Raw genomic sequence first — 20,410 nt, forward strand, 5'->3', positions numbered from 1 at the left:
AAGTCACATTAAATTTGAATGCTTTCGCAGGACATACCCCCATCGTTATATTCTTTTTACGTAAGCATTCAGAAATTCACTGGAATCCACTAAACAAGACTAGGCACCCTTACAGACACATTGCTTTGAACAATTTAATATTGTGGTCTTAACTAAACGTCAATTTTATGTTTTTCAGTAGTTTCAAGTAAATTTGGCAAGGATTTCCTGAAAATATCTTAATTAAAGAACACATTTTTGCTTAGTAGGAAATAGCTTTCAAAATAAAATACCATTTATTGGTTCAGTTTTTCATCTTTTTTTTTTTAATTGACTGGAAAGAAGGCAAGATTTATAAATAAAAAATTAAATTGATTTTAGTATGGTATAAAAAAAAAGCTTACATACCTCACTTCAATGAATCTAGCTCATACACTATAAATCGACTACAGTCGCGATATTTCTATTCAAATTTTACACTTAAGCTCTTGTAGCAAGCCACAAGTAGAACGGGTAAAGAGGGCTGGGGTCGACGCATGTATGACATGCAGATTACATATTCATAAACAACATCAAGTTGGCAAGTTGATCTAGCCACACGTATTAGTCATATATATAAATACATAATTATATCCAGCCACAGATAGTGGGAGTCAAACAAAAAAAAAATACTGGAGGATTGTAATATACAGAATAATAGCAAACAAAATGATTATGAAAATTATGTAAATAAAAAAGAATATATGTAATAAACGTAAACTGAAATTAATATTAATATTTCATACATTTGGAATATCCGATAATTTATTAATATTAAGCTTTAAGTAACTTATGTAACTTACAATGCGTGATTACGACATATACACTATGCACGCTTGCATAAACCAAAGTAAATGAAATGAGAATTTAAAAAAAAATATATATATTTATAAATGTGTGTAAGTATACACAAAAGTTATGGGGTTCAGTTGAATTTCCATTCAGAAACTGATGATGATGGGCGTTGTTATTGCTGTTGTGTGTTGTCTCTGTTGTTGTTATGTGCCATGCAAGTGGGAAAGGATTGATTCAATATCCTCAATCTGCACGCCGGCATCGTGCGGTTCCATTTGTTGCTCCTCGCTAGCGCTGTCTTTCAATGCCGTATTTCTGCATTCAAATAGAGAATTTGGAAATACAAAATTATCCATCAGAAAGAGAGAGAAAGAACATAACAACTTATACTTTTCGGGCTTGATATCTATATAATTTATGAAATGACTGATGCATTGAAAAAGACGTCACCGGCCCCATAAATCGAAGATATATTTTTTTAATCAGTATCACTAGCCTAGTCGATATAGCCATGTCAGTCGGTCCGTCTATGTGTCTGTATAATTTATTATTGTTCATATGAGGAAAACTGCCTTACTTATATAAAGCTATATTGGTGTAACTGACAAAATATGCGTGTTATTAAGTTGATCACAGCTGCTATAAGAACAATCGATCGAAAGATGAGTTTCAAGCTGTGGGATGGACTTTTTGATACAATACAATTACACAATTACATAATTAGTTCAAGGCCAGTCGTATAACAAAATTTTTCTTTGAAATGAACAAAAATTTTATAATATTTCGAGTTCCGAACAAAAACCAAATTAATACAAATTTAAAGCGTATCTGATACACATGGTTAATAGTACATAATATTGTATTCTCTTGATCAGAAAATTAGTTAAGCGTTGACTTACATGGCCACCACCTCCAAGTCGTTATTGTCGCGCTCCACACTCTGTGCACGTGTGGTCAGTGGCGTAGATGAGGCCATTGGCTTGTCTTTCTCCACATTTGGTTGATCTTGTTTAGCGCCGTTGTTGAATTGGATAATTCGTTTCTTGGGTATGTTCCGTATCGAAGTGACGCTGGCACATTCTTCCTCTGCACTTGGCAGCGACTGATGCAAGAGCTGCGGATGCGTGATGCGCACATTGTGAATTTCACTATCCACCATGATGCGCATTTGAAAGTTGTTAAAGTAGTCGGGCGACTGGCGGGGCACGGACTGTGCTGGCTTGCTGCCACTGTTGGCGTACGTAAAGTTATAGGTGTTGCCCACTTGATTGGCACTCCAACACATGTCCAGTTCGTATTCACCACTGGTGAATGAGGACGCGGCAGACGGCGGCTGGTGATCCGGCAATTGCTGCGTTGTGTGCGCCTCGGCGAGAGTGGTCAATGTTGGCCCGGCTGCCGATTCCAGGCGCGCTTCAGCGCGTTTTTTGGCTGGTTTCTTGGTGACTTTGGCAATGGTCGACGTTTTGGCAGGTTTCGTTGCCTCAATGCCGCTGGGCTGCGGCTCCTCTGGTGCGGGTGCTGCGCCAAACGAATGGGAATATATTCTATTGGCCATAATTGATCTAAAAATCAGTCCGCTTTTACTTACTCTTATTATCAATTAGTCGGGAGGAGCGACGCATGCAACCGCGTGGCGGCTCTGCATTAGTTGGTTTCCTGGGTCGACCACGTCGCTGTCCGGTTGTGGTTGATGGCACCGGTTGAGCGGCAATTTCCATTGCGACACGTGCTGCTGGCTGCTGCTGTTTCTTGGCGCTGAGATTTAGTGCAATAAGAAGCGCAGGATCGAGATCACTGCTAGAGGACGACGGCTGCTCTATGCTCGCCTTAAGTGCTTCACTCAACGATGGTTGGGTCGTCTTTACGGGTCTATGTGGAGCTGGAGATGGCAAGCTCTTCACTATTACTGCTCCTGCTTCTGGCACTGGTGCTGCTACTGGTCCTGCTGCTGGCACTGCTGCTGGCACTGCTGCTGGCACTGCTGCTGGCACTGCTGCTGGCACTGCTGCTGGCACTGCTGCTGGCACTGCTGCTGGCACTTCTGCTGGCACTGCTGCTGGTTTCCCTTGCAAAGCTTTAATAGGTGTTGTTGGCTGTGAGATTTGTTTCTTTTTGGGTGTTTTGTTTGGATGATTCGCCAGCTGGGCTGTCTTACGTATGACTGTAAGCTTCCTATTGGATTTCTTGGTTCGAGACTTGGGCGTTAGTTGGCTCTCCTGTTTACACTTGGCCTTGACGCGCTCGCGCACTTTGGCCAGATCCTGCATGCGCTGCTCCACGTCCTCAGTGCCCTGGTTGTGCAGCTTTTCGGCGGAGTTGCGGGTCAACAATGTTTTCTTGCAATTGGCTGGCGGAACGATTGCGCTACTGGTTTCTGCCCCCGCATCTTTGCTGGGTGTCAGCCAATTGCGCAACGGATAACGGACCTCGCCATCCTGGCTAACCAGCTGTGTCGGTTCACTTTCAATGGCCAATGGTGGCACATCCAGTGAGCCACCGGCAGCAGCAGCCTTTAGCCACTCCTCATCCTCGGTGCTGCTAATATCGGACAGATTTTCCATATCCAATAGCTTTATGCTTCTTGTCGGCAGTACTCCGCCACTCCGAGCCACCTGGCTCGACTGCGCCGAGGAGGATGCGGCGGATGTGTTGCTGCTGCTGGTGGCACTACTCGATGAGCTGAAACTGCTGGAGGTAGTTGTGGATGAGCTGCTCGTGCTGGAGCTGCTGTTTGAGTTCTCCACGACCACATCGGGCAGCCCGGATACGAGTTTATAGTGCGGTGTCTCCACCAATGGATGATCAGCATTGGCAGCCAGCGCCACGGCGCCCTCGGCACTATCCACTGCCTCGCAGCCAAAGGAGCGCACACGACGCAACACCGTCGGCTCCACGGGCAACCGCTCAGCATGCAACTCGATACAGGTGGCTGTGATGGTTGTAGTTGATATCTGCTCCACGATATGGTCTTCTTTAGGCGGACTTTCTGTTGGCTGCAGTGCGCACTGTGCATTCGTATCCATATGCTCGGCCTCATCTGGCCGATAATAGGAGCTGCATGAGGAGTGATCAGTTTTGGCGCCGCTGCTGTGCGGCGTGCCCAACGAGTGACCGAAGGGTGTTGTCAGGTGCACGCCCGGCGTTATGGCCATCAGCATGGGCGTGTCCAAAATGCTCTTAGTGTCGCTGCCAAACAGAAACGATGTCGATGGCAGCAGCAGCTGCGGGTAGGGCGTTTCCGGTGGGGGCATAAGTGTCGGTCCAGGCGTCGGCGGCACATCACCAGCTTCTGATGGCGTCAACTTCAGCGGCGTCTCCTGCAGCGACATCGGCATGCATCGGTCCATGCGATCTGCAGGATGTTCTCTAATATCTGGCCTTGAAGGCACTGCCTCCACATTCTGTTGCTGCTGTTCCTCCGTCTTCTGGTCTTGTTCCTTAATTTCCTCAGGTTTCTTAAGCTCCCCGACCACCTCAGTTTCCGTGGTATCCTTGGGGTGCCTCAACTCCTGACAGCTGACAGCCGCTGACTTTTTTGGTGTTAGTTTCTTCGGTGTTGTTATCTTTATATTGAACTCGCCCTCGGCGCTGTATGTCTGCTGGTGTTGCTGCTGCTGCTGTTCTTCGGACAACAGCTGCTTTCGCTTACTTTTCTTGGCGCGGAGTGGCGGTGATTTCAGTTTCTTTTGCTTGGGCGCCAGGGGCGTGAGGGTTTTCTTTTTACTGGCGGCAACAGGACGCATGCGACGCATTGACATGCTACTATTAAAGAGCTCCTCGCGCTTGGCGTTTATTGCGCGCAAGCGCTGATCGAGATCGGCGCTGGTGCCGTGGATTTGACGATGCCAGGCGGCCAACAGATCCCCTTTTTCGGAACTGGCGGGCATCTCGAGCTGCTCAATTTGCATCCTTTGATTCTCCTTGCTATCGTCCAGCGAAATGGTTGCGGATGTCACCGGCTTGGACTGTGTCTGCTTCGTTTGGTTGCTGTCGTTCTTTCCAGGATTGTTTTCGCTGCCCATTCTTACCGCCTTACTAGCTTTGGCCGCTGCCCGACGCTTCTGCTTGCGCTTGAGCGTAGCCACCATCGACGGTGTTTGTTTGGACTGTGTGGTGGTCTGCTTAGATGAGGCAGTGACTGCCTTGATCACCGTCTGATTGCTGCTCTCCTCCATGACAAAAAGCGGGGGCACGCAGCTGTTACTGTCATTGCCGCTCCCATCGGCGGCCCCTGCAGGTGTTGCTATTTGTGGACCGGATGCGGTTTCAGCGCCTGGACTGCTGGCAACAGCACTTGGCAGTATCTCTACATTATTGATAATAATTGGTTTCTCCGGTTGTACGTCGATTTGTGTCTTTTGCTCAGCGTGCTTTTCCTTAAGTGTATTCAACTGCACTCGCCGCGACAGGTGCTGCATACGTCGAGTGGACACGGGAGTGATATGTGTGTTGTGTGTGGCTGCCACCTTGGGTGAGAAGTTTAGCGTGCGAACGTGGGATGCCCGCTTGCGTGGCGTCGACAGGCTGCGAAATGCCTTAACGTTGACAATACCAGACGTGGAGGGCGTCACACGCTCCAGCACCAGACGTGATGAGTCCAATGAGGCGGGCACTTTACTCTCTGTTATGGCTGTCACTGGGTTTGTTTGGTGCTCCGCAATGAGTTGCGGTGGTGGCTCGATTAGAGATGCATCCAAAGCTGTTGGCGACTGTTTGACGGCGCTGTTGATTATTATCGAATTGGGCGGCAGCTGATTGGCGGTAACTATGATGGGCTCCGGCAAGGGTATCTCAATGTGAGAGACATTCGGGTTGGTGAACACATCGGAACGCAGCTGTTGCGCCAACCACTCATTTTTAACCAGAAATGGTAAGTGCGATATCATCCCCTCGTTGGAGAACAACATGGGAAAAGTTAGTTGGCCGTTAGTGGCGTCCACGCACACCTGGCCACCGCGTCCAGCAGTAGCATCAAAATCTGGCAGAGCTGAGCCGCCATCAACTCCAAAATTTAAGAGATTATCAATGCCAAAGCTTAAATTTCCAGACTGTGGATGGTGCTTCTGTGCACTCTCATTGGAGTTAAGCACTATGAGCTTGGATATACTGAAATTTGGATCAATAAGATTGTTTATGGTGCTGTTTGCATTCAGCTGTATAACAGCGTTGGCATTTCCTCCATTCGACACTTTGCTGTCTGCGCCGAGCACAGCATTGGCAGAGGCGATTGCGGAACGAATGATAAGCGGCGTCTGTGGCTGTGGCTCCGTTGCAACTTGTGATGGCACTGGTTCCACTGGTGCCGCTTCCATTCCAACAACTTCCTGAATGATACGATCAAATGATGGATCCTTTTCAATGGCCTCCAAAATATTTCGCACCAGACCATCGAGTACTGCCTCCGAATTCACCGACTCTACCGTTGGTGCGTGCACCGTTAGCGATTGCAGCGCTACGTTGATGTTATTGAGCAGCTTTGCTTGAAAGTCTTCATTGGTCATAATGACCTGCGTTAATTCCTGTAAATATGTTTGCTTACGTTAGACAACTTGCCAGGACAGACACAACACAATATTATAACAACTATCAGGTTTTCTGCAGATTGCAAAACGAATGATCTTAAAACTGAGACCATATATTGATATATACGCAAATATACCAAATTGGATTCTGGACACACAATATGCACTAAATGCGGTACTGAGCCCGTAAACACTTCAAGGAATTTGTGACATTGCGCACTATGTGTGTAAAGGTGGAACGTATTCATCCATTCATGCTTACTGGCATTGTCTGCGGCACTGGCATTATCACTTCGGGTTTATCGCTCTTGGCGGCGCGAGGAGTGGAATTGTTTTTGGGTCCATGCCCACGAAACGTGAGCCCCTCATCCGTATGGCTGCTGGTGATATCGGTGCCAGTGGTGCTGCTGCTGTTCAGCGACTCGCTATCCTCCACCGGGTCGCTGACATTGCGAGAGCTAAGCTCGACACTGCAACACAAATGGGGGGCGAGCACACGCATACGTTTGCAACTAATCTGCTCCGGTGACGAGCTTAGATGCTCGTCCTCCGACATTGTGTTATCGCGACTGTAAAAAAATCAAATCCAATCAAAACTAATTTAAAAGAGAGCTGCACTTGACTTGACAACAACTTACGTGCGTCGCCTCTTGCGCTGCGTATTTGAATTAGCATTTCGCTGGCAGGCAGTGTCTCTACTACCGGCTGTGGACGACGTGGACTTATCCAGCTTTAGCAGCACGGCAATGCGTTCCGACAACTTGAGCTGCTGCAGACGATGCCGTGAGCTTATCGGCAATTTCTGCATCGTATTGGCCACTGCAATGTTTGCAATACGGTTGAGTTAAGTGGAATTTGTTGTGGCTTCGCTTGCTTACCGATGCTTGTGACTTTGACATGCTCGCGTATGATATCCTCCAGGCCACCATTGAGAAAGTTGTGCGGCTGCAGTCCCTGGCACAGGGCGACGAACTCCTGTTTCAGATGCGTTGATGTGCGACAAAACGTTAGCGCCGCATGCCTCAGATCATTATTTAATAAATAGCCTAATAGATGCCGAAATTGTCAAGCGCAATTTATGAAATGTCGATCGATCAGACCAGCGTCTGCAAGAGACCCAGACTACTTACCTAAAATTAGACGCGCTATGTCCGAATGCAGTACAATGGATTTCATTCTGCTCGCTTATTGCGTACTGTGGTTAGTTGTTTATTCGATTGCAAATTGCATACACAACTATCGCACATATTTACAGAACAAAACAAAAAGTAAGGCTTGTTTGTATCTTATTTTATTTATTTACTTTTTCTTTGTGTCTTCTTTTTATTGCTTTTGCGTCTGTTGGGTTTTCGCCGCTGGCGATAGTGTTGATCAAACTTTATAGGCGTTTACAATTTGTATGTATTTATGTATGTATTTGACAATGTATACAATCCGGTAAATCGTATTTACGCGTGACCGTAAGTAAGTAAGCTTAACTCCACCCGGCATTTGCTTACGATGTTTGTAATTGTTCCGATTTCCCTTGCACACTGTACATATCTAAGCAATAGCATCTGTTTGCCGCCAAAATGTGAAGCAGTAGAGCTGCATTGCAACATTTACCATCTGCTATGTTTGCACCTATCGGACGAAATCTTTAAGCGACTCGTATTAGTCTCATATGATTGAGCGTAGTCTACCATTATGGGTCTTAATAAATACATTTATGTGAAAGCTGTAAGCCAAGATGACATTAAGATAAGTTTCTTTTCTTTATTTTGTAACAATTACGTTCTATTTCATTTCGAAGACCGACCAAATTCTGTGAAAGCCAACACGATATATTCGAGTTCCTTATCGATAGTTCTATAAAATCCGATGAGTGGCATAATATTAATTGGTCTGGCAACGCTGTCATCATAGTTCACTTTTGTTTAAAAGGGATTTGTTCTGGCAAATGGCTGCTGAAAAAAATGATGGCCTAGAGCCTGCCAATCATGATGCAGCTAACACTGGAAATGATCAGCCTGTAGGGGCTGTCGCTAGCACGGAGGCGACAACGGCTTTATTGCCAGCAAAAAATGATACTGCAGGACGCAAGCGCAAGCGGCACCTATTGAATTCCATACGCGCACAGATGGAATTCTACTTTGGTGATGCGAATCTAAGCAAGGACCGCTTTCTGCGTCGCTATGTGGAGCAAGATCCATGTAAGTAGATAATGCACTTTTGCTTACGCTTTAATAATGTCTGTTGTTCTTATTATTGCCGATTGAAGACGTTCCACTGGACATATTTCTGACGTTCAACAAAATCAAGACACTCACACAGGATGTTCAGCAAATATCGACATCGCTGTCCAATTCACAGCTGCTGGAGTTGGATGAGAGTGGCCTAAAGGTGCGTCGTAAGACTGAGTTGCCGAAACAACGAGACGTCAACGATAAGACGCTGTATGTCGAGGCGCTGCCAGCGACGGCAACACACGATTGGCTCAAGGAGGTGTTCAGTCGCTATGGACCGGTTTCGTATGTGTCACTGCCGCACTACCCGGGCACGCGAAAAATCAAGGAGTTTGCCTTTATTGAGTTTGAGAAGAGCGGTTCCGTGGAGAAAGCCATTAAGGCATTTGCCCAAGTTCAGGGTGTTCTATCGGTGGAGCACACAGATCCCGCCGACTTGGCGAGCATACGCTCGTTTCAGCAGCAACCGCAGATGACAAGCAGCAGTACGGATGTGGGAACAGAATCAAATGTTCGTATCAAACAGGCAATCAAACGCGAAAGCGACAAGGATGCTTTGCAGGAGACCGTTGCTGCTAAGCGCATAAAGCTTGAGCCGCTGCAGGAGCCAAGCGAGGCATCTGGCGTCGAGACTACCGACGCAGAGACCTCACAGCAAAGCGACACGGACAACAAGAAGGACGACAATAGCAAAGCGGAGGGGACCAAAGAGAAGAAGCGTCGTCGCAAGCAAAAGAAGCGTATTATGGCGGACAAACTGAAACCGAACATAACACCCAACGCCATGGAGCTCAAGATACTGCCCAAGAGCAGCTGGTGCAGTCTGCGCAACAAATATCTCAATCTGCAGCGGCGCATGATCAGTGAGGCAAAGAGCAAACTGTGGCGCAGTTCTCAGGCTAAGCAACCGTCACAGAAGTGCACAGCGATGCAGCACCAGCAACTGCAGGCACAACAGCAGCAGCTAGTCGAGTCCAAGGGCAGCTGCAACAGCGGCACCAGCAGTGGCCACGAAGACCCTGAGCCACTCAGCGATGCGGGAGAAGCGGCAGAGGTGCCAGTGCCATCCAAGCGTCGCAAGCGCAACAAAAATGCTGGCGTACACAAAATGAATATGAATTTTTATGGCGCCGGCGGCAGCGAGGCAGACGATAGCAAAATGACGGGCAAGGCCGAAGATGCGGCACAGGAGCGATCGCCACTCTTCAAATACGAACCGGGCTTAATTGTTGAGTGCACTCTGCAGGAGCCCTGCGTCAATGTGAAGGACTTCAAGACGGACATGCGTCAGTATACGGACATCAAGTACGTTGACATTAAAGAGGGCGACCAAGTGGCGCATTTGCGTCTGGTCACGCCCACCGCCGCCGAGGATTTGGCGCGCCAACTAAGCTGCGCCGAAATGCAGTTCAAAGTGCTGCGCGGCCAGTCAGAATCGCAATATTGGCGCAAAATCGAGGAGGATCGCGAAGCCAAGCTGTCGAAGAAGGTGCGTGTGCAACAGAAGCGCGGACGTGAAAAGGTGGCCAAACTTTTAGCCAAACACATCAAGTTCGATGATGCCGACGATGAGACATTGATTGTTTCTGGTGGCGCCAACGTCAACGATCCGGTTTCTAGCGTCATCATCTCAACGGACATCTAGCCTAAGCACATCCAAGCAACGAGCTTCAAAGATCGATTTTCTCTGCAGTGGCAGCGGGTGGGCAAAATGGACAAATGAAAAGGTGTATTTACCATGTAAAACATCATGTGATGTGAATCATAAATATAATAGCGTTAAGCAAATATATAAATATATATTTAAAAAACAGTTTAATAAAACATTGCTTCGAAACGCAGAAACAAATCCTGTGAAAGTGTGTTTGGAGAGGCACTTGATAAAAGTTGCCTCAACTGGCAGACGAATTTGATGACTGTTGTCATCCCGATCTCTTGGCAATTACAAGCTTAGGCTTGAATAAATACATATTGTTATAACTTGGTATATGGGAATATCCAGTACGTTGTACATTGCTGGTGACCTCCTTCCTTCATAAGTCGTCACAAAAATACATATATGTATACATTCGGAATAGGTCAACAAGTTATTCAAATTAAGATGACGCGGTTGGGTTTTTACCGAGATTGGTTATACAAGGCGATTTTCTTTTTTATTATCCAATAAGACATGCTGAACACAATGTTACCTCCCTGTTCTTATTTCTAACATGCGTATGTACAATTTTTGAACCCAGTATCTTAACCAGATATTTCAAAAATATTATACTTAATTGTTTCTTATCTAGGTGAATAACAACATATGAACATGTGTTTCGTACATTGACTTAGGAATATTTTTCTAATGGTTAACTTAAGACTTAATTTTCAGCTTTACATCATTTTTTATAAATTCCACATTTTACTCTCTTTTACTCTTATTCCTCCGATGAGTTTCTCGTCAGTTAGCTCAGTAATGAAGCATTATACAAAATGTTTAATGCGCAAAATTATGAAACGCATCCTGATCAATACACATGGACACAACAATCCGAATGGATCTAAATGTAGAGTGAGCCATCGGCGGGGCCCAAGTAGTGCATAGATATAAGGAGCACATCGATGATGGTCCAGACACCAAGGCCACCAAAACTGAATAGTTTGCCAATGCCTTCCTGCCAGTGGCCCAAGTAGAAGCGATCGGCGCCAAAGCCTCCCAAAGTCAGACTGATCAGTAGTGCCGTGATCCAGCGGTATCCTTGCGTCCAGTTGCAGCGCAAATTTCGCGTAAACGAACGACTGCCCAGGCACAGCACATCCTGATGCACCGTGCAGTTGGTGCGATAATACTTATCCGCAGCTGAATTGCAATTGGCGTGCTGCTCACAGTTCTGCTGCCACTTCTCCGTTTGGTAGCAATAGCGACAGTTCATTTGCCGCTGGAACGAGCGCTCGCCCTGACACTGCACATTGCTAACAGCCTCGCAGGTGATGTTCACATCGCGACCGTACAGGCAATTGAAATTATAAGTGCAACGTATGCATGGGAACTGCAGCCGTTCGCATTGCGTTTCCTTGTCCTGGGGGCACAGCATGTTCGTGGTGCTATTGCTATTGTTGTTATTATTGTTGTTATTGCTGCTGTCGATAGCAGATGATGATTTGCTAGCCATGTTGGCCAGCGCAGGTACGAAGACTTCATTGTCGTTATTATTGTTGTTGCCAGCATTGCTGTTGTCCTTCCGTTGATCACTCTTTACATCCGTTAGATCCATTTGATTGCCCCCACTGGCTGTTTCACTATTTCTTATGCCGGTAAGCACGAATACGATAATTAGCACTATCGCTGAACGCATATTGACGACAATGCATTCTCGCTGCTGTCCCATATTTGGTGGAAGCGAATCTTTCTTTGCCACAGTTTCTCAGCTGATGAAGTTGTTTTGGTCGTGGTAACTAGCAATCATTTACCGATTACCCATATTTTCGATATCATACGATTACTTTTGTATTGCTTTGTATCATATCGATATAATATCGTTAGAAATATACGGAAATACTGGCAACATCTGACCAACTGTTGTTGCCACTATTTGTTTACTAAATACATAAATGGGTAAGGGCATTGATAATCCAAATTGATGCATTGTATTATAACCACGGTTCCTACTTGAAAAATTAGAATGTCTACAGGAGACTTAGGTGTAAACGTGCGCCTGCACAAACTGGGTTCAAAATTCGATGGCGAATTTCCCCACTTTAGCCGGCCCGACCCAATTGGCTTTTACAGCGTCGATGAGGCAGGCGAGTTTCAGGACAATGCCAGCAATCTGACCTACCTACGCCTGCCACACATAAGCTCTCTGCCATTGGACCTCAATGCTGGCATTGAAAAGGTGCAGCGCAAGCGCATTGATTCAGATTACCGCGACATTTTCCAGCTTTGCCAGTATATCTATAACCATCAGGAGCTATTGCGGAAATCGTCTACTGGTTGCCTGGTGTTATCTGCCGACTTCGTTACCTTGCGCGGCATTCTGCGCCAGATTATGTGCACACCATACGAAATAAACGGCGACTATCGGCTAATGGCCACACGATTGAACGGCACCATTTACATATCCAAGATGCAAACCGACGAGCACATCAAACGGGAGCAGTTGAGCAGGAAGATGAAGAACATGTGCTCTTGGGGCTTCAAGTTTGAGCAGTACTGTTCAACATCTAATCCCGCAGTCGCGCCCGATACAAACGAGCCAGTTAATGAAGCCAAGGAGTTCGCATGCATTTTCCGTAGCAAATTAAACGGATTACGCCTGATGTACTGCGCTGAAATGGATTGCATTAAGAGCGACGTTCAGATGTACGCTCCAAAAACAAGCACGAACAATCTGTTTGCTACATATACACATCCATGTATAACTAAATCAAATTGTCTAACTTGCAGGAACTTGAGCGACCCAAAACAATTGCGAGCTGCCGAGTTTATCGAGCTGAAGACAACAACGAACAAAATGAATGGTTACTGTCGAAGCTTATTCAACAACTACAAGTCATGCAATTGGTGGAGCCAGTCATTTCTAGTTGGCATTGCTACAATTATTGCAGGCAAGCGCGACAACAAGGGGCTGACCCATGTCATCCAAGAATATAGCGTGGGCGAATTGCATCGGAATAAGCCATGGAGCGCAGCTGCGATGACCATATTCCTCTCCGACTTTCTACATGCACTCAAGACGTTAATGGAGCACATTGACGATCCGCACGCTGTTCTCATGCTGGAATATAAAGATAATCAGAAAAAAGTTATGTACACGGTGATAGAAGACGAGCCATTATTACCCGAGTGGTATCGCCAACTGATGCACGGAAAGAAATAGACCTAAGCGAGGTTTTCTTTAGTATAATTGCAGTGTAAAAGAGTAGATATATATATGTATACTGACGTAATTCTTATATTTCTTATGCTTTAATTACAATTGGGTTGCTCATTTCAGATCGCTGGTTTCCAGCAGTGGTACAATTGTGTCTGTTGTCGCTTTTGCCGCATACAGCGGTATTTCTGGGATGGTGGACTGTGAGCTAGTTGGTCGTCGTCTATCGATGATATTAGTACCCATTACATGGTGGGTGCTGGGTACGCCGTTGCTTTCACGTTTCTCGATGACACAGTCAAGGAAGCGTGACAGCTTAACCGCATCGGTGGTACCAGCAGCCAAGCTGCGTGTGTTTCGACAATTCAGCCAGATCTCCTCGGCGCCACATTTGTCAGCTGCAAGCCAAAAACCACTTAGACATATCACAAATGGACAGCAACAGCAGCAATGCGGTGCAGATAATGATACTAACCTATACCGCCGGCCTTTTTCACAGCTGTTTTGGGTTGACGCTTTTCATCGATCAAATCTAACTTGGTGCCCATTACCAGTATGGGTATTTGGGTGGAGCCCAAAAATTCCTCGAGATCGAATCGCATATGGGCATCCGATGGATAGTTGGGCTGTGGCGAGGGCGGTAGGGAGGTGCACCGGCATTTGTACGTATCCTTGCCATCCTTGTTGACAATCTCATAGAGCCAGTCCAGCAGCTGCTCCTGCGACTTGCCGTTGGTTAGATCGTGTACCAAAATAACGCCATGAATGCCACTGTAGAAGACGCTGCGCGTGTTCTTGTGACTCAGCGAGCCACCAATATCGAACAGCTCAATAAAATAGGGGCACTGACGAGCGGTACCCTCTTTGAACTCGTGAATCTTCACCTGTATATTGCAGCCCACTGTCCAGCCCGGCCGTGTCAGCGATTCATTGTGGGCAATTAGGTGCGTTAAACAGGTTTTGCCCACACCTACACGAAATTACTTAGCATTTAACAGATGTTATAATTTCATCGATGCACTTATAGTAAATTACCCGAATCGCCAACTACAACAATTCGTACACGATTATTCATTCCAAGCCGTCGTGGCATCAGACAAGCGCCACAAGCAACTATTATTATTGCATTGCGTTTTATTTTGACAGTTTTTAGCAGTGTTCCCAATTTCGATATTTTCGCCTAGGATTTGGCGATTCTTATCGAAGAAAATATTGAAAAAGTATTTTTTTTTTTCAAAAACTCAACGGGAAAAACAATTTTTTTTGCTGGCACCGGTCGTCACCGTACTGATATCGTTTCCTTATATAATTTATTTTACAGTTAATTACTTTTCTTAGCACTTTTAATACAAGTATTCAGTTACTTGTGATAATCGATTGCTGGTCGCACATTCCTAAGAAGTCTTAAATATCGACTAAGCGGTACTTATCGATAATATATTTTGATAAATTATTGCAACAAGTTGTTGTGCCGCCCTGTCAATTGGTCGCTCAGTTTATAAATTTACACTGACGCTGTATGTGGGTACTTAGTACTCGGGCATACGTGAAACTAAAAGTAATTAAAAATACATACGCTTAAGTCGGACAATAGAAACAGCTTCCGATTTTTTTTTAAGTTTTTCAGTTGCCAACTATTTTAGGAGATTTTCCCAATAAATTATAAGCGAAGAATGTGCAGTTAACTTAAAGAATTTGTATTTCTGGCATTTTATAGATAATACATATACACATACTATATACTTATCTTTGAATACTGAAAATAAACATGCATACGTATGTGTGTGTATGTATGTACGTGTTCGTGTAAGACGTTGTGCTGCAATTTAAACTTTCATTTGTTTCTTCCACGATTGATAATATGCATATACATGTATAAATATATATACATATAAATATATATACATGTATATGCATATTATATATATAAATATATATATATATATATATACATAAATATATGTGCGAGTGTGTATCTTCGTGTGTGGGTGTGTGTATGTGCATGCAACATGCAAACATCTGTTGATTCGCGACCTTGCATAAAGGGAGAAGTTGATCAGAAGTGAATATATAAGAATCAAATACAATTGCCAAGACTCAAACCGTTTGATAAAGTTCGTGTGTATATTGGGCATGACATATGAGTATACCGTCAGCTATGAAATCGCTTAAGAATGTATGCTGGCTGTAAGATGAATGACTCAGCAGAGAGTGCTGCTGACTACAAGTGAACTACATTCACACCTACATACAGTTTCAACATTCTTGCCAGAATAATCATCTTAAATTCTTAGAATCAATGCATTCAGTTTACAATGAGTAATTAAGCAGATTTAAATTGTACCGTGGCCTTATGCTTTCCACTCATCATATATATGTACTCATATACTTAATCAAGCCGACAAATAGACGAACTCTTCGTCGACAACGTGGCCACGGAGCGTGACTCATCCGTCATTCGTCGTAATCCAGACTCGTAGGGAAATAGACAGTAGGCGCTGCGAAACTGTGTGATATACATATGTATGTATATTTACACAAACGCACACACACATTTATACGCACACTCGCATACACACACATCTTAAGGTATAGTAGTTTGTAGCGAGTTGAAGCTAATTACTTTAATATGTACAGCTCGTATTAAAAGTTGCGCTCTGCGAATGACTACGAATATTATGGTCTGTTAAATGTAACCCAAAATTGCTGTTGTCTGTTGTTGTTTGTGTACAATGGGTGTGACACCTAGGTAAACAAACACGCTCAAGCGTCACTAGAAATTTGCTCGATATATATTTTCATATTTAGATACTTACGTATATATGTGTATGCATATGTGTCTTCAGTTAACTTTCCAAGCGCTTAACCTAATCAATTCCGGTTAGACGAATTTGGCCAGTTAAAGGGATAGCTCTGCGGTGACAACGTCGCCGACATCGGACACATTTTTATTATTTACTTCGAAGATTTATCAGTTACTTATTTGAATTACTTTACTTACTTTATTTTAATTACATCAAAGTTCAAGTGGGCGATAATAACACAATGTACATATTATCTAACGGTTGATTAATTAGTTTATTAAAAAAATAATAATATATATATATATATATATAGCAATTATATATGCAAATACCTAACACGAAACATATTGTGTATATTTATCATCTTGTCTGTTAGCATTAAGAATGCGTTTTGTTTAAATATTATTTAATACATTTATTTCCACATACATATGCAGTGATAAAGTTATGTCAATTATTAACTTCATATAATAGCTTCTGCATTTTCTTTCTTTCAGTATTGAATCTCAAAGGAATATCCTAACCCAGTAATCTCATTTATAAAACAAAACTACAACATGTATCCATACGTAAGTAAAACATTACAACTGATTAAATAATTTAAATTTCATTTTTACAATCAGTTATGATCATTTTTGATATTTTGCATGCAAACAAAATCTCTTTTCAACCTTAATTTAATATAATTGAACACAAAAGATCGCTTTACGATAGTTGTAATTCTTAATACTTCTTAATATTATGTGAAGCAAATATTTTGTAAACTATGCAAGAACAAAAACCTGAAAGAACACGTTGAATATTACATATCCTCCCAGATTGGAGTCCGTCAGGTCGTATTCACATAAATTGATCTATTTATTGTGGACTTAAAACAGTCCAAGTTTTTAATAAATAATAATTTTAAATAAAATTTACGAAATAAAATAAAAAATGAAAACCAAAAGGAAGAAATTTAATTCAAAATGAATAATAAAAATGTGTAAGTAAAATGAACTATATAATAAATAAATATGTAGGTAATAAAATGTAAAATAGTCAAAGTTTTCTGGGCTTCCTGAGTTTCCTAGTCATCTTTCTTCCAAGTTTGGTAACAGTAGCCCTTAAACTGTGGGAGGTAAAGGCTTTTTATCTTTTTTGGTTGGCGGAAGTGGGTGTGGTCCAAAATTTTTTTTCTGGTTTTTTGAAGGGTATTGCTAGCAATATTCTTTTCAAATTTTGTGATTCTAGCTTTCCAATTGTGAGATATATTGTTTTATCGATTTACACAAACAGGTGTATCGGTTTGGGGAAGCGATCAAAATGTGGTGACTCTAGCTTACAAATTGTTGAAGAAATGTGCATTTAAGATTTCTAGATCTAAAAACGCATATGCCAATCTTTGAATGAGGTTATCAGCAAGTTGCTTGCTGTTTGACATCCGCCACTATGATTACAAAAGCTGTCATTTGTAGCTTATCGTGTTCCCAAGAAACGTTCGCAGGCTTTGATAAATTCTCAATATTATAATAGTTTCTTATTAAAAAAAAACACACACACCTTTTGCTCATTTGTTTAATACATTTACACTATTTTCGGTATGTATGTTCATACATATTATTGATTTCGTATTAAAGTTGATTTTTTGAGCCTCTATAAAACAGAACGGCCTTTATAAGTTTTTTCAATCATGAAGCATATAAATAATGACGTTGTTGCGTAACTGTTGTTGTTGTCATTGTTGACTAGGATCACTGGTTTGATTGCTTCGCTAAGTGTTCAACTATGTTCAGTAGTCTAATCGAAGCACCATGTATGTGTATTTTGACTTTTATAGGGTTCTGGAATGCCACACTCATCACAACCCCCAACAAATGAGCAAGCTAAAGTGCCGTTTGGCATTGGTTTTGTCACTGCACCGATACACAGCGCCGCACCACCGCCTAACCAACCACAGCACTTCCAACAATATCCAAATCAGCATGGTGGCGCACCATATCCTATGCATTCGCCATACCCTAACACATCAGCGCCATACCCTGTAAATGTGTCTTCGCCACCATATCCAACCAATAATGCACCGCATGTGGCTCCCCAACAGGGCGTTTCATACCAACAGCATGTGTACAGTCAAAGCCATTCTAATCAGCATCCAATAGCACATAATGCGAATGCTTCATATCCGGTTAATACAGGTGGATACACACCAGCCATGACATATCAGGCTTCTAATCGCCATGAACAGGGATATGGCTTTGGCCAGGGTCACGCTTATGGGCATGGGCAGGTGTATGGTCATGAGCAGGTGCAGCTGTCACCCAATCAAATCTTTACGTTGAACAAAGAGGTTTGTCATCGACTTGTCTATAACTCAATGTCCCAATTCTCGTTGATCGTGGTAATGCAATGCATACTTCATAGATAGTAACAAAATTCTTACAAAACTAGTATAGCCCTGAGCTATGTTGGGCAAAGCAAAGGAAGAATCAAAAAGAATTACGGACAACTTGTTTATTGCGTGCTCAGCGTACTTATATTAATGCCCATATATGAGAAATGTAAATATTTATTATCTTGTTTTTGTTTCTTATATATTTTTTTTAGGGCACTCCCACTTTATTCCCGGCTCAAGGATTTGATCCGGTAAAGGACGCTCATGACTTGCGCAAAGCAATGAAAGGTTTCGGCACCGACGAGGATAAACTCATTGAGATCATCTGCCGTCGCAACAATGAACAGCGCCAGGAAATCCAACGTCAGTACAAAACCCATTTTGGCAAGGATCTTATTGAGGATATAAAATCGGAGACGAGTGGAAATTTCGAGAAACTGCTGGTTGGTCTTCTTCGTCCAATTGTCGATTACTACTGTGCCGAATTGAATGACGCCATGGCTGGCATTGGCACCGACGAGGAGGTGCTCATTGAAATTCTATGCACACTATCCAATGTCGAAATTCATACAATCAAAAATCAATATTTGCGTCGTAAGTTTCACTTGATATGCGCACTTCATAAACAATATATATATATATAACAACATTTCTTTAGTATACGGTGCCCATTTGGAGTCCGAGCTTACATCGGAGACATCCGGCAATTTTAAGCGTCTGCTCATTTCACTATGCACTGCTGCGAGGGACGAAAGCGGCCGTGCCGATCCCAACCAGGCCAAAGAAGATGCCAGGGAGCTACTGAAGGCTGGCGAGCTACGCGTCGGCACCGATGAGAGCATGTTCAATATGATACTTTGTCAGAGAAATTATCAGCAATTAAAACTTGTAAGTTAAGCAACTTTACTTCATATGCAAATGTATATGTATATATTTATTAATTATTTATATGATAGATATTCCAAGAGTATGCGGACATGACTGGCCATTCACTGGAGAAAGCCATCAAAAAGGAATTCTCTGGCGATATTATGGAAGGTCTAATTGCTATCTTCAAGTGTGTCACAAACAAAGCCGATTACTTCGCTTCACGCTTGCACAAATCCATGGCTGGCATTGGCACCAACGACAAGCAATTGATTCGCGTAATCATCACACGATGCGAGGTAAGTAAAGATCAAAGAATTGACCGACTACGAATATTTTAAACTGTATGTGTTTCTATTTTCCTTACAGATTGATTTGGCAGACATTAAGGTGGCCTTCGAGCGTTTGTATGGTAAATCGTTAAAGAGCTGGATCAAGGTTAGCACATGCAAACATTAATATATTGAAATATATCAAAATTATTAAAACAATTCATATTTTATGCAGGGCGACACATCTGGTCATTACAAACACGCTCTGTATGCGCTGGTGGGAGAACAACGCTCATCTTAAACTTAAAATAACTGTTTTACATTTTATGTATCCTACTTCTTATATTTTTTAAAATTTCTATATTTATATATGCATATACGTATGTATATGTACTTTGACTACGAAGTAATTATTTTTATTTAAATTAGCAAAAAGAATATTCAATTCTTCAATATTTTATGGTATAATTGTTTATTAAAACATCCCAACGCAAAAAAACTATGTAACATCATTATCTGTGCCTCAAAAGAAACCCTACAACTTGTGGAATTGCATTTATGTTAAAGACGAAATTAAATATAAAAACATTGTTTGACCATTTATGTGTATTGAAACATGGAATTTATAAATCTCTCTTTTGTAATGTCAATTTAAATGACTTAAATTTTTGTTGCTTGTC

General features: G+C 42.9%; 6 protein-coding genes across 7 annotated transcripts; 3 read left to right on the forward strand and 3 right to left on the reverse strand.

The window, feature by feature from the left end:
* Positions 1 to 783: 783 nt before the first annotated feature.
* Positions 784 to 7,601, reverse strand: LOC6564793 (mucin-5AC). The gene is made up of 8 exons (XM_043216219.1): positions 7,469 to 7,601; positions 7,217 to 7,384; positions 6,977 to 7,157; positions 6,601 to 6,907; positions 2,826 to 6,335; positions 2,405 to 2,774; positions 1,713 to 2,334; positions 784 to 1,128 (listed from the first exon to the last, which is right to left on the reverse strand). Exons 1-8 carry the CDS (start codon positions 7,512 to 7,514, stop codon positions 1,017 to 1,019), a joined length of 5,316 nt encoding a protein of 1,771 aa, XP_043072154.1. The 5' UTR covers positions 7,515 to 7,601; the 3' UTR covers positions 784 to 1,016.
* A 640-nt stretch (positions 7,602 to 8,241) lies between these two features.
* LOC6564792 (la-related protein 7) lies at positions 8,242 to 10,412 on the forward strand. The gene is made up of 2 exons (XM_001991474.2): positions 8,242 to 8,530; positions 8,599 to 10,412. The coding sequence occupies exons 1-2, from the start codon at positions 8,278 to 8,280 to the stop codon at positions 10,206 to 10,208; spliced, it is 1,863 nt and encodes a 620-aa protein (XP_001991510.1). The 5' UTR covers positions 8,242 to 8,277; the 3' UTR covers positions 10,209 to 10,412.
* Positions 10,413 to 10,678: 266 nt separating this feature from the next.
* Positions 10,679 to 12,012, reverse strand: LOC6564791 (TM2 domain-containing protein almondex). The gene has a single exon (XM_001991473.2). The coding sequence runs from the start codon at positions 11,929 to 11,931 to the stop codon at positions 11,104 to 11,106; it is 828 nt and encodes a 275-aa protein (XP_001991509.1). The 5' UTR covers positions 11,932 to 12,012; the 3' UTR covers positions 10,679 to 11,103.
* Positions 12,013 to 12,115: 103 nt separating this feature from the next.
* On the forward strand, positions 12,116 to 13,492 carry LOC6564790 (decapping nuclease DXO homolog). The gene is made up of 3 exons (XM_001991472.2): positions 12,116 to 12,158; positions 12,225 to 12,905; positions 12,990 to 13,492. Exons 2-3 carry the CDS (start codon positions 12,226 to 12,228, stop codon positions 13,420 to 13,422), a joined length of 1,113 nt encoding a protein of 370 aa, XP_001991508.1. The 5' UTR covers positions 12,116 to 12,158; position 12,225; the 3' UTR covers positions 13,423 to 13,492.
* On the reverse strand, positions 13,480 to 14,562 carry LOC6564789 (rab-like protein 3). The gene is made up of 3 exons (XM_001991471.3): positions 14,452 to 14,562; positions 13,892 to 14,386; positions 13,480 to 13,814 (listed from the first exon to the last, which is right to left on the reverse strand). Exons 1-3 carry the CDS (start codon positions 14,507 to 14,509, stop codon positions 13,531 to 13,533), a joined length of 837 nt encoding a protein of 278 aa, XP_001991507.2. The 5' UTR covers positions 14,510 to 14,562; the 3' UTR covers positions 13,480 to 13,530.
* Positions 14,563 to 14,938: 376 nt separating this feature from the next.
* Positions 14,939 to 20,386, forward strand: LOC6564788 (annexin B11). 2 transcript variants are annotated; one of them, XM_032738172.1, is made up of 7 exons: positions 14,939 to 14,974; positions 16,718 to 16,789; positions 18,804 to 19,185; positions 19,250 to 19,479; positions 19,548 to 19,757; positions 19,828 to 19,896; positions 19,966 to 20,386. In XM_032738172.1, the coding sequence occupies exons 2-7, from the start codon at positions 16,778 to 16,780 to the stop codon at positions 20,029 to 20,031; spliced, it is 969 nt and encodes a 322-aa protein (XP_032594063.1). In that variant the 5' UTR covers positions 14,939 to 14,974; positions 16,718 to 16,777; the 3' UTR covers positions 20,032 to 20,386. The 2 variants fall into 2 exon arrangements, with proteins under 2 accessions (XP_032594063.1, XP_001991506.1); XM_001991470.3 differs by lacking the exon at positions 14,939 to 14,974 and adding an exon at positions 18,037 to 18,546.
* Positions 20,387 to 20,410: the final 24 nt, after the last annotated feature.

The sequence above is a fragment of the Drosophila grimshawi genome, unplaced genomic scaffold, assembly GCF_018153295.1.
Source record: "Drosophila grimshawi isolate 15287-2541.00 unplaced genomic scaffold, ASM1815329v1 contig_848, whole genome shotgun sequence".
NCBI classification, from domain to species: Eukaryota; Metazoa; Arthropoda; class Insecta; order Diptera; family Drosophilidae; genus Drosophila; species Drosophila grimshawi.

Bases quoted from the DNA above. Each gene is read 5' to 3' on its own strand.
- LOC6564791 (XM_001991473.2), bottom strand. From the start codon at position 11,931: ATGGGACAGCAGCGAGAATGCATTGTCGTCAATATGCGTTCAGCGATA.
- LOC6564790 (XM_001991472.2), top strand. From the start codon at position 12,226: ATGTCTACAGGAGACTTAGGTGTAAACGTGCGCCTGCACAAACTGGGT. The intron at 12,906-12,989 runs GTACGCTCCAAA...TCTAACTTGCAG, and splicing joins ATTAAGAGCGACGTTCAGAT to GAACTTGAGCGACCCAAAAC.
- LOC6564792 (XM_001991474.2), top strand. From the start codon at position 8,278: ATGGCTGCTGAAAAAAATGATGGCCTAGAGCCTGCCAATCATGATGCA. The intron at 8,531-8,598 runs GTAAGTAGATAA...TGCCGATTGAAG, and splicing joins CTATGTGGAGCAAGATCCAT to ACGTTCCACTGGACATATTT.
- LOC6564788 (XM_001991470.3), top strand. The intron at 19,480-19,547 runs GTAAGTTAAGCA...TTTATATGATAG, and splicing joins ATTATCAGCAATTAAAACTT to ATATTCCAAGAGTATGCGGA. The intron at 19,897-19,965 runs GTTAGCACATGC...TATTTTATGCAG, and splicing joins CGTTAAAGAGCTGGATCAAG to GGCGACACATCTGGTCATTA.
- LOC6564789 (XM_001991471.3), bottom strand. From the start codon at position 14,509: ATGCCACGACGGCTTGGAATGAATAATCGTGTACGAATTGTTGTAGTT. The intron at 14,387-14,451 runs GTAATTTACTAT...AATTTCGTGTAG, and splicing joins TGTTGTAGTTGGCGATTCGG to GTGTGGGCAAAACCTGTTTA. The intron at 13,815-13,891 runs GTTAGTATCATT...TTTGGCTTGCAG, and splicing joins GAAAAAGGCCGGCGGTATAG to CTGACAAATGTGGCGCCGAG.
- LOC6564793 (XM_043216219.1), bottom strand. From the start codon at position 7,514: ATGAAATCCATTGTACTGCATTCGGACATAGCGCGTCTAATTTTAG. The intron at 7,385-7,468 runs GTAAGTAGTCTG...GGCATCTATTAG, and splicing joins CATAGCGCGTCTAATTTTAG to GCTATTTATTAAATAATGAT. The intron at 2,335-2,404 runs GTAAGTAAAAGC...CGTTTGGCGCAG, and splicing joins CCGACTAATTGATAATAAGA to CACCCGCACCAGAGGAGCCG.